At 56.7% G+C, this 12,407-nt stretch overlaps 1 protein-coding gene across 1 annotated transcript; it reads right to left on the reverse strand.

Moving 5' to 3' along the window:
• Positions 1-2,632: 2,632 nt before the first annotated feature.
• PTPN9 (protein tyrosine phosphatase non-receptor type 9) lies at positions 2,633-11,085 on the reverse strand. Its single transcript, XM_018081544.1, has 12 exons — positions 9,131-11,085; positions 8,591-8,680; positions 8,366-8,490; positions 7,667-7,772; positions 6,940-7,050; positions 6,400-6,728; positions 5,928-6,021; positions 5,751-5,820; positions 5,135-5,213; positions 4,726-4,876; positions 4,428-4,635; positions 2,633-4,160 (listed from the first exon to the last, which is right to left on the reverse strand). Exons 1-12 carry the CDS (start codon positions 9,551-9,553, stop codon positions 3,934-3,936), a joined length of 2,013 nt encoding a protein of 670 aa, XP_017937033.1. The 5' UTR covers positions 9,554-11,085; the 3' UTR covers positions 2,633-3,933.
• Between the last annotated feature and the right edge of the window lie 1,322 nt (positions 11,086-12,407).

A 12,407-nucleotide genomic window follows, 5' to 3' on the forward strand; every position in this document is an offset into this window, starting at 1 on the left:
CGAGGTGGAGGTGGGGGGTTAATGTGTTTAATTATGGTGTTTTTCTCCTTTTAGAAAGTTGTCGGGGGAGTTGCCGGGTTCACCACGCCGAGGGTGGAGGATCCAGGCCTCACCGCCCCTTAGTGCTCATCTGGGCGTCCAGAGCGTGCTCAGGACGGGTGAAATACGAACACACGCGCTCAACGCTTCTGTTAAAATATGTATTTCAGGCATCAAACGAGGTTTAAATCTCTCGGTTTTTTTTTTTTTCTTTCCAGCTCTTTTTCCCTTTCTCAGCCTGGTCAGGGAGCAGGCAGCCAGGTGCTGCCAGGACAAGCAGGCACAGCAGAGGAGGGTCTCTCCTGTGTGTCCGGGAGCTGTAGCTCGGTTTAGCTGCTGGAAGGGCTCTGGTCAGCGGGGTTTGAACCTTCACGGGATGTTGTGCCGCTGGAGATCGAGCCTGAGCCTTGGAAACCAGAGGCAAAGAAGGAGAAGGGCTGGGAAATTAAGTGCTCCGGAGTTAAACGCTCCCCAAACTCCCAGGACTCAAAATTACAAGCACTTAAGCAATCATAATTAGCGAGGAGGTGTGCATGCAGCTAAGAAAGCCAAATGAAACAGGTGGGCACAGGGATTGGCAGCGCTGCTTTGGGATTTCCCTGCAATGGCTTTAAATCCCCATTTCCACACTTGAGCAGCACTTCGGATTTCACATTCTTGGAATTGTCCATGCTTCGAGTTTTGCCCGTGGTGGCTGATCCCCATCCCTGGGGCACACCAGGAAGGGGAGATGCTGCAGGCATTGGTCTGCCTGTGCTCAGCAGCCCATTTTTCCCACTGCTCTTCAAACAACACAGAGCTTTTATTTCCAGTAATTTATGGCTGTCTGCATGAAGTGACCATTTCCAGAGAAATCCACATTTCTGTGCTGAGCAGGATCTGCTGGCACAGGGAGAAGGAATGGATGGAACAAAACCTCGTGTTGTGCAAGAGGACTGAAAATGCTCGTTTTGACAAGAAACACAGCCCTGGGAATAGTCAGGAACAGGGGGTGAGTCTGTGGGTTGTTCTTCCATGGAAAAGGCTTACAACCCTTTCCTCCGCCTCTGGCACAGATGGGATCTCCATCTCTCCTTGAAGGGAGGTAGCTGCCAAGGTCTGTGGCAGCGGCATATCCAAGCCGTTCCCATTTAGAGCCGGTGGCGGTGATTTCCATCCCTCTCCTCTCCTCTGTCTAGCAATCCTATCAGACATCCAGGTCACAGGTCTCCTTGGAAAAGTTTTGGTTCTCTGTGCCTACTGTGGAACTGAGCTGAAAGACACAACCACCTTTACCACGTGCACAGCGCGGGCTTGGTTTGGATTTCGCAGCCTGTGGGAGACTGGGCACATTTGCGGGGCCACAGGGACACTTGGCATGACCTGCAGCTTTCAGATCTGCAGCCAACACTTTGCCAAGAGCCCCGCTGAGCCACAGAGAGCTGCTGCTGACAGCACGTGTCTGACAAGCAGCTGCAAATACTCCCTTTCTCCATGTGTGTCAAGAAGAAAACCCAGCTGGGTGAAGAAGTTTGGCAGTAAGGAGGGAGGGCCCAGTGATCCTTCCTTCAGAGGAGGAGCCAACCTGCAAGGGGTGCCCGAAAGGAAAGTGAGGGCAGCCTGAGCAGGAGGAGCTGCTCTGCAGGTCACACTGCCTGGGCTGATGCTGCTCTGGGAACACAGATGGGTGGGAAATGGTACCTGGAAGGATGGGACACTGCACCTAAAACAGAACTGCTCACAGGCAGGATGTGCACAGCTCTAGGGATGCTTAGAACACCCACCTCTCATGCACCCCTGGGCACTGGGACATGGCAGGGATTCCAGATGGATTCCCTGCTGCCTGTGGTTCTTTTCCAGCCTTCCAGCCCTTGCGTCTGGCCCCAGTTTGGCACAGCCAAGCCAGTCCATGCCCAGAGCACAGGGAAAGCTGCTTTCTCTGCCAGTCCCAGACAGACTCCAGCTGAGCAAACACAGGTGCTGCTCTTCACACTTGCCAGCTGCCCTGTTCTGGGGCACAAGCTCTCTCACTGACTCTAGGGCTTCATTTGCACTAGCTGCCTTTTTGCTTCCCTCATCCCAAAGCCTCAGGCTGTAGCTGCTGCTCTGGAACTGGCACCACTTGCACCTGAAGGTGCTAGATCTGGCTGGCAGCCCGGGAATTCTCCCTAATTTTTGTGCCCTACATGCCTGCTCAGAGCAGGTCCAGCAGCACAGGGGTGATGCCCTCACCCCCAAATCCTGCAGCCAAAGGCAGCAGCAGGCAGATGCGGTGGCCAGACAGGAGATTGATGCTCTGGGGCTTGGCAAGGCCCTGGGAAAAGAGGCAGGAGCTCGGAGCAGGGTGGCTCCAGCTACCAGGCACAGCCCATCGTGCTGCTTTCCCTCCTGCCACTATCCTGCCCAGGCAGGAAAGCTGCCTGCAGCCTGGTTATCTCTGTCTCAGCCTCACCCAGGCCAGGAGCAGCCCCAAACAAAGCTTCATGCCCCTCAAAGTCACTGTGTCCCCAGGGATGTGGCCAGCTTGTTTTTGGGGATCACAGCCTGTGCAAAGCCCTAAACTTCTTCCTTCTCCTTTCCTGCCCAATGCCCCCATTACAGCAAAGAGTACTGGTCACTGGTAGTATATTTATATATCAATACAAATAAAAAACAAAACAACCCCCAAAAAAGGAACAACAACAAAAAGGTTTCTCTGAACAGGAGCAAAATAGGAACATTTACAAATACTTCTGGTTCTGGCTTGGATCAAGTTAATGTTAAATTAAAAAAAAAAACAAAACAAAAACAACCAAAAAAACCCAAAGAAGAACTACAAAATGAAAACTACCCACCCTCCCCCCGCCAAGATTATAAAAAAATAAGAATATACACATTCAAAGATCTTATTACAGTATAAAGCTGGGGAGGCCCAGGTGGTGGTGGGGGCCGGGGCTAAGGCTCATTGCCTCTCCAGGGTTTGGGGTTTATTCTTGCTCAGCACTTTCCCGGCCTGTGACTCAGTGCAGGGCTGGGCCTGCAGGTTCCCAGTGGCTGCTTGGGAAAGCCAGGCAACCTGGTGAGCCAGTTGGTCCCTGTGTCCCCATCACCTCGTACCAAGTGACTCCTGTGGCGGTGCCCCAAGGGGCAGGGAATGCCAGTGAGCTTCACACCCCTCCAACAACCCAAATCCTCCAGATCCTCCTGGGAGCAGAGCTGCTGTCTCCACAGGGAAGATGAGACAAGGAAATGGGGGGGACACCACCAAGCATCCTCGTGCCTCCAGTGGGACAGGCATGAGAGTGGGTACCATGTCCCAGTGCTGCCCATGAGGGGAAAAAAGGGGAAGGGGGAAGATAAGACAGAGCCAGGACCAAACTCACCGCTCCAGGGATCACAGCAGTGAGGTGGCAGGACAGTGAGAATCCTCGGGAGCTGCTAAAGGGGAGCTTGTATATATGTATCTATATAATAGCCGGGGGAGCATTGCAGGGGTATATTATATACACACATACATACAGACACACAGAGGGAGTGGCAGGTGAGACCAAAGCACACACCTCTCCCCCAGCCCCAGGAGTGGGAATACATCTTCTAGGACTTTGCAAAGCCCCTCTCTAGGTACAGCTTAGGTGGTCCCAACAACAACAAAATAACAAAATAAAAAAAAACACAAACTTGAAGAGAAGACAAACCACCTCCACACGCAACCAAACCCAACCAAAACACAACAGGGAGGAGCAAGAGCCCCTTCCCGTGCCGGCGAGTGGCAGCTACTGTTTGGGTTGAATAAGGCACAGTTCCACAGCAGTGCTAACAGCTGAGGTGCTCTGGCACCGCCGCCCCAACAGCTCAGCTGAGTCCTGGCAGACACCAAGGCAGCTCAGGCAGCCCCCGGAGGATGGGAAGGGGGTGTCTGCAGGGAGGCAGGGGATCTCAGTGCCCTGGCGAGCTCTTCTCCTGGGCAGCCCGGCTGTGGTTGGCGAGCAGCAGGCCCTCACGCTGGGCGTGCTCGAGGATGGCAGTGTAGCAGAAGTAATACTGCTCGGGGGTCTGGATGCTGAAGGCGCGCTGGGTCCGCATGCGTAGCACCGTCTGGTAGATGTTCAGAGTACCCACGTCCTGCAGCTGCGACAGGCAGATGTCCAGTGCACAAAAGGTACCTGGGGACAACAACGGGACGGCATCAGCCGCCAAACTGCGCCGTCGCTGCCCCTTGTGAGAACTGGAGTGGTGGTTCTCAGCCCCACACCGATCTCGCACGGGCATCTGGAGAATTCTCCCAGGTCTGATGGCTGTGCTAAGTCCTGAGGACGTGCATCCCAGGTCAACCAGTTTGCAAACACACCGTGGATCCCTGGGATGGACATGTCCCAGGGAAGCTGGACTTGTCATCTCACCACCCCCAAGACCTCCGCTGCACCCGTTACCTGTCCTGCCGATGCCGGCGCTGCAGTGGACCACGACCGGTGGTCCCCTCGGGTGACCCTTGAAGCGAGGTCCCAGGGTGCTGACAGCCACCCTCTGCTGCTGCTTCACAGCCCCCAAAAAGTCAATGAGCGTGGCGGCGGAGGAAGGAACGCCGTAGTCTGGCCAGCTCAGGTACTGGAAGTGGGACACCAGCCGCCGCTCCCTGGTCTGGGGAAAGCAGGGGAATTAGACCCTCTCCCCTTCTCGGACCCACCATGCCCCCGTGCTGTCCCCCACCAGGCAGCTGTGGCCACGCACCTCCGAGCTGTGGATCTCCAGAATGGTTTTCTTGTAATGGCTGAGGTTCTCCACGCCCAGGTTGGTGATGGTCAGGGCCCCGAAGCACACCTGGAAATCCTTCTCCAGGGGCCAGTACTGGCCACACTTCCTCCTGCCTCCCTCCTCTAGCCTGAGAGCAGGACAAGGACAAGCTGGTCATGTCCTTCTTGCTCTGCTTGGGATATGTCCCATGCCACTCAGCCTTGGTCCTTCGGGAATCCCGCAGGGACCAAACTGTCTGTTCTGGATGCGATGCCCCCCTGCTGTGGAGCTCTGGCTGGCACCACGGCTGCAGCATCACTGCACGGAGCCCAGCACTGCTCATCCCGCACCAAAAATGCTCATTTTGCACAGAAAAAGAGGTCTGTGTCCCTCCATGAGCACTCACCGGGTTGTCATCACTATCACCAGGACGTTCTGCTCCCACACCATGCGCCAGAAGTCACCATAGGTGTTTTCCAGAGGCCCTGCAGGGACAATCCACACTTCAGCCCAAAACCTAATGGATTTGGGCAAACCCCTTTGCCCAGCTGCTCCACCAGCCCCCCATCATCCCCACAGGGAACCACAGTCCCTTCCTGTTGGGACTGACCCAGGTTTGGCTCCACCTGCCCTGCCTGGAGCTGCCACTGATTGCCCCCCCAGCACCAAATCCCTATGGCTCAGCACTGATCCCCCGTCTCTGCTCATCCCTGGGAAGATGGGGCAAATCCAGGGCTGGGATAGGGGAAGAAGGGAGAGGGCTGCTATCGTGGATGGAGGAGGATGGATCCACTCGCTCTCTCCCAGGAGAAGCTCCACTCCCTCCTGGTTGGAGACTGGGAGGGAAATAAATATACCCAGGGAGGAGTAAATATACCCAGAGAGAAGGGGGACCTGCTGGGCACTGTAGGGTCCTTCTCCTGGGATGTCCCCCACCACAGCTGGTGGCTGCCACTGGGCAGGAAGGTGAAGCCCACAGCTGCATCAGGAGCAGAATAACCTCTCAGAGGCTCGGGCCATACCCTGAGTGCCAATGTAAGCGTTCCTCTGCTTGTAGCCATCCATGAAGCTTGCGTTGATGTAGTCAGTCAGCTGCAGGGAGAAAAGCGTGGATGAGATAAGGCTTCCAGAACCCTGTGTCCAGGACAGCTGTGTCAGCTCCCTGCAGGACTGTGAGTTTCCATCCCAGGCTGCCTCACCTCCGGGCGACTGTATGGCTTTGCCAGCTTGACACGGGTTTGGTCCAGGCAGGGCACGTCCCCATACCGGTTCTTCTCCTGGTTGTAGGGTGCCCTGGGAGGGAGGGGAGAGGGAAGCAGCAGCGATGTTTTCCAGGCAGTGAAGGCAAAGGCAGCATGCCCTCCCTCTGCACAAACCTCTGGAGCCTGTAGCCTAGGCTCTGCTGCCATCACCTGGTCAAAGCCTCAGGAGGTGGAGTCCCGGCCAGGTCCTGGTCCCTGCTGTTCCCTGCGGCTCCCTCCTACCCTGGGGGGCTGCAGGACCTACAAAGTGGGCTCACACCATCCCTAGGCCGGGGTTCTCTGTTGCTAACCCCAAGTACCACACCCTAAAGAGGCCGATGGACCACCATCCAGCAGCAGAAGTGTGTGTGTGTGGGGCACTCAGCTTTCTGGGGCGAGAGGGGCTCCTGACGTCTTTCCCCCAACTCACAAAGAGCAGACAAAGGTGCCGGCTGGGCTCCTGCGCCGAATATCTTCATACTCTTCGTAGATGCCCTGTTTCTGCTTGTGACTGACATGATCCAGTAGCTCCTGGAGGGTCATGGACTTGGGCCCGGGGACGTGGACAGAGCCGTTATCTTTGGGGGCCGCCAGCGGCACCAGGATGAGCTCGTCCAGGGGGTCGGGGTGCCCATTCTGCTGGGGCAGGAACCGGCAGTTCCAGCTCAGAGGGTCCAGTTTGAGGGACCCCCCAAGGTACTCCGGGAGGCATTCCCGTGGCAGGTGTTCCTTCAGCTCCGACATCTTCACCATCTGCACCTGTGTGAGGAAGAGGAAAGGCAGGGGTCACTCCAAGAAAGCTGGAGGGGATTCACTGGGGTTCGGGACAGGGATGCCAAAGGTCTGGTGCTCAGCAGCTTCCAGCAGATGGGGCTGAGTGGCACGAGCTGCTTCCACCATCCTGTCCCAAAGGGAAAGCAGCCTCAGCCCTCCCTGCCGAGGGTCCTGTGCCAGGAGGGTCCCCACTCACCCGCTCCCGCAGCTTCTCCTTCAGCAGCAGGCTGATGATGGAGTAGGGCACGCGGAACCACATGGGCGCTCCCACGATGAAAACCTTCTTGAGCCGAGCTGGGAAGGCACCCTGCAGGCAGGAGGAGTGGGTCAGATCCACTCTGCTGGCAGGGGACATGTTCCAGCAGAGGTGACAATCACCAGAGGGACCCTGTGGTGGCAACGCCACATCCAAAGCATTCCTTGCACAACGCTCACGGTTGTGCTTGTTTCTGTGAGCCAATAAGGAAACAAATTACTTCCTTGGAATTAGGTAGGCAGAGGGCTTGTCTCCGCAGGGGAGAGGTGAAGACCAGGAACTGGGATTGTGCAGAGAACACACCCTGGCCAGCATTTACTGTTACTGTTTTTTTCCAGAGAAGGCACCAAATGCCAGCATGATTAAAAAATAATTTGCATCTGTTTTCCCAAAAGCGCTGCCAGCAGCTGTGAGAGGAATCTGGCCCGGGGACAGCTGATCTCTTCTGCCCGCGGGACACACAGCCTCAGCCTCAGCTGGGTCCAGCCTGGCAGGCTCCCAGCGCCTTCCTGAGGTCCTGCGGGGCTGGAGCCTGTGCTCCTCGGCCAAGACGTGGTCAGCATGGTCTGGGGTGAAAACTGATGCCAAAACCACATGTCTTCGGGTTCTCAGTGAGCAAGAGTGGCCCATGCACTGTCCCTGGACACGGGGTCACCCCGGACATCACCTTAAGCAGGTTGAGGATCTTCTTGCTGAGGTCCAGCTCAAAGTTGGTGTACTGTGACCCTGCCATGTCGTAGATGAACACCAGCCCATTCCTTTGCGTCTCAAAGCTGAGAGAGAGGAAAGAGCAACATCAGCTCCACAACATGACTCCTGCAGCAGCACCTCTGCCCCACACTGACCCCTAAAAATCCCCTTCTGTGCTTCCAGAAGGACTCACAGACCCAAACCTCACTTCCAGCTGCTCCACCACACCTCTTCCTACAACCTTCATTTAAGCCTGGCTCATACCTTAAGCCTGTCTCAGTGTTATCTCCCATAATGGGTAAGGTCAAAAACAGAAAGAGCCCACCAGGGGGCTGGGGAGGGGGGATAGGGGGGGAATGTCCCGGCTTTATATTTTTGGCAGGACTCACATTACGCCTGGCTGACAGCAGGGCTGCCTCCTCCCCAGCCAAAGCCTGCAGGAATCTGGGGCTTTTCTAAACTGAACCCAGGGCATAGACAGGGCGAGGCTGCAGAAGAGCCTGGTTCATGGCACAGGGGATTTTGTTCCCTGGCTGAACACCTCCATGGGGAAGAGCGGCTGGAGTTCAAACCAGGGAATTTCAAGCCATGGGGAGCAGTGACCACCCTGGGAGGGAAGGGGCTCCCCAGGGACCCACCAGCGTGAGACAGGGTACCTCAGCAGAGGCAGGCTCACCTCTCCACGGCTTGGTCTAGCAGGTAGAAGAGTGCCTGGAGCACCACGTGCTGCACACTCTTGCTGGGGTGGTGCAGCTTGGCTGTGAACAGGGCGATAGAGGCTCCCGAGGGGTCCCGCACGCTCTGCCGAGGAAACAGGGTCAGGCTTCTGCAGCACCCACGCGGAGAGGAGCAAGGATGAGCCACCCAGCTGGGATAACTTGGGGGGGTACACCCCACCTACCAGAATGGTGAACTTCCCGCTGAGCAGCTCCGAGCGCAGCGGCTCCTCGTGTGGCTTCAGCTTCACAATTCCCTCCTTCAGCCGTGTCTCCTGCGGGCAGGGAGCTGGCATGACGGGGGGCACGGGCACCCCAGCTGTCCGCCCACCACCACGGCCCCATGGGGCACCCAGCCCTCCGAGGGCACCTCTGCTCCATGAGCCCATTTTCCAGCACGCACTCCAGCATGGGGAGGAGCAGCTTTGCAAAACCAGGCTGGGAAGGACATATATGGATCTTAATATACAGGGAGATGCCCTATGGGCAGAATACACGGGTCGGGAGGGCACCTTGTGAGCTGCTCTCAGCAGAGGGGAGGGGATTGGGATCAGTGAGATCTCCATGGTGACCCGCCTTGGCTGAAAAAGGATTTTCCAGCTGGATAAAACTTATATGGGAGTGGGAAAAAGAAAAAAGAATGGGGGGAGAATAGTCCTCCGGAGCAGGGATCTCCCTCAGAGCAGGAATCCCTTACCCAGGGGGTCCTGGCCCCGCTCACTTACCCGGTAGGAGTGGAAGAGCTCGATGGCCCGCAGGACGTCGAACTTGCGGGCCATGAGGAACTTGACAGCCACATTCCAGGAGAGCGGGGACACATTATACTGGCCTGTCCACTTGTTGATCTCCTCCAGGAACTGCTTGGTTGCCTGTGGAAGAGACCAGGGGCATGCAGTGAGACAGGGTGGGAGGAAGAGGAGAGCCTGAGGAGCATCCCTGGCCATGGTGGGAGCTACAGTCCTCAGCAAGCCCAGCAGCTCCTCAGGGTGAAGAGGAGAGCTCCACAACAAAAGGGGTAAGGGCAGTGGGGATGGAGACGGGGGAAAAACCAGCGTGTGAAAGGGAGACAGTGGTAGGAAAAATGGCCTTGGGGCTGGGGGACACTCATGGAAGGGAAAGGGGGAGCAAGAGGAGCATTTTACAGGCATCAAATTCCTGTTCAGACACAGCAAAAACAGCACAGCAGGTACCCGTCCGCTGGCAGCAGCTGGCAGCTCCTGGGGCTGCAGCTCCTCCTTGGAGCAGCAAACCTGGCTGTGGGAGCACAGGTAAAGAGCATGGACGGCTGACACTTTGACCTGTTACAGGACATGGACCAGCTCGCCCAATAACACCAGTTTCACATGGCCATGGAAGACCAGGAGGGTCCCAGGATGCAGCTTTGCTTTCTGCTGCATATTTATCCCCTGTCCCACACAGGAGTCCCAGGGGAGATGGGGAAGCACAGCCCAGCCTTCCACCACATCCTGCTCAAAGGATACAGGCAGGATGGAGGGAGTTCCCAAAATGCCTCATTCTCATCGGGGGCACACCCCAAAATGGAGGAGCTTCTATCCTCTCTAGAGTGGAGGATGGCAATGTCATCCAAGGAGGAGGAGGAGGGACAGGGAGTGCTGAAGGCTGGCTCCAGGAGCAGGGAGCACAGGCAGACGGTGGTGTTGGATGTCAGGCTGCAGCACGAAGTTACTGGGAGCTATTCAGAGCTACTGGGAGCTATTGAGCCAGAAAAGGTTGTTGGTGTTAATGACTTCCGACAGGAGGAAGCGAAGGGCTGGGGTTTATCGGCGGCACGAGGCTCAGCAGGGGCAGTGAGCCCTTCTCGTGGGATGAGCTGAAGGAGCCCAGCTCATCCAAGGGGTCTCTCCCCCAACACTTCACAGCCAGGAGCACCCTGGGAGAGCACAGGGGAAAATAAATGGGGCAATACAGGAACCATCTTCAGCCTTAACACAGCACACATCCACATGTATGTATATAGGAATATATCCTATCCACAGATATATCCTATCCAGTATATCCTGGCTGTACCTCCGCTCCTCCAAGGCATCCCCAGAATCTAGGGCTGGGGATGCAAGTGCAAAATAACAGTGGAGATGCTCCTTCCCCAGCATGTGCAGGATGGCCCAGGGATGGAGGTGAGCGCCAGGTACGCTCCCACTGCCCTTGGATGGAGACCAGAGCCAACACTGCAGCCTGGGATGGTAATAATACCCCAGGATGATGGAAAGGGAGGCCCCAGACGATGGGAAGAGGGGCCAAGGGGCATGGTGGCAGTGAGGAGAGGATGCAACATGTGGTTCAGGTCTCCTTCCTCCACATCTAACCCATCAGACTTCACACAGTCCCGCTTCCAGCATCCATCATGAGGGGTGCCAGGCTTTTTGCAAGGGGGAAGATGCACAAGAACAAGCGCTGGCTTTGCAGGGCAGCTCAGCCATGAATTTCAGCTTTCCCTGGGAACAAAACCAAATTCCAAACTTACCAGTGCTGACATTCAACAGCAGGGAGCCAGGAGCTATCAACCATAGCTCTGCCCCCTTCATGCACTCCACTGGGTCTCATTATCTACTCCCAGCCCTGATCTCACATGGATTTATGCAGGTATCAATCCTGGTGGAGCAGGGATTGCTCCACACGCCGAAACAAAGCCCATGGCCCAGACCCATGGCAGCAAGAAGCCCTGTTCCAGCAGCACTGTGAGCAAAATTGTCTGTGGTGGGGCGTTTGGAACAATGCTGGTCTTTGGAGTGCTGCCGTCATCCGTGTCCCCGCTCTGCTGTGCCACGGCAGGGTGGTGACAAAGCCACTGCTGCTGGGACATGGGGGCTCTTCCAGCCCTCCTCCCCCAGCCAGCAAACCTACCCTTCTTCTTCTTCATCCCAGGGAATGGGGGGATAAATCCGTGAAAACTGCAGCTGGGCTGAAAACCTCGAGGAAAAACGGTTTGGCTCCTCTGGGATAAGCTAGGGAGGGAACTGCAGAGAGCAGGCAGAGATGTCCCGAGACTTGCAGGGAGAGGAGTGGGGTGAATTTCCCCTGCCTTGCTGTCAGTAACAGGGGAGAGCAGAGGAAATCCTGACAGTCATGAAAAGGATGAGGGATGGCAGGAAGGGGATGTCCCAGCCCAAACCACCCATGAAAAGAGGGAAGCTTTCACTATTTTGGCTTCCAAGCCACCGAGGGCATCACTGAAGGCAGCCTTCCCCACGCCAGGACGATGACCCAAACCTGGAGCCACTACTGCAAACATACCTTCACCTTCTCCATCCAATATTCCTGCATGAACCAAACATCTCAGATCCCCCTGCTGGGGCACGGGCCCAGTTACAGCTCCTGCTGCAAACCAACCCTCCCTGCCCCCGCAGGCTCTGTTAAAACCTATTGCTGGAAGCTTTGCCGCCTTCACAACACAGAAGAAAAGCAAATCTCAGGCACCTGCAGGGAGTGAGGGCAAGAACACCCCCCATTCCTTGGGATTTTATCACCCTGGAGATAGCAGTACTGCTCCCAGGAGGAAAAAGCCTGCACTTCCCGAGCACCAGCGCAGGCTGCAGGAGGGCCTCCTCCATGGGGATTTCGGGAACTCGGGATCTCTGTCCCAACTCTCCTAAACCTCCATGTAGAAATGAAGGATTTTTAAAGGAGAAAACCAACCATTTTGGAAGGAAAACCGGACCTTTTCGCCTTCGCACGGCAGCCCCCAAGGCCACCAAGGTGGCCGATGTGACAGCCCGAGCGCTGCCGTGGGGCAGAGGCAGCCTCCAGCAGCACGCCCAGTCCCGCTGCCAGGCTCCGCATCCCCATCCAGAGGGAAGCCCAGCGGCCGCGGCTCAGCCGGGTGGGCAAACCTGGGGATGAGGACAAAGGAGGGAACAGCCAGGGATTGCTCCGGCCATCCGAGGTGCCCCCGCTGGCTCCCGGGCCCCGCTCCCCGAGCCCAGCAACATCCTCCCGCGGTGACGCAAGGCCGGCGGAGGAAGCCGGGACGTCACGGGAGGCCTG

This window comes from Manacus vitellinus, unplaced genomic scaffold (genome assembly GCF_001715985.3).
Source record: "Manacus vitellinus isolate BGI_N305 unplaced genomic scaffold, ASM171598v3 scaffold_53_pilon, whole genome shotgun sequence".
Lineage (NCBI taxonomy): Eukaryota > Metazoa > Chordata > Aves > Passeriformes > Pipridae > Manacus > Manacus vitellinus.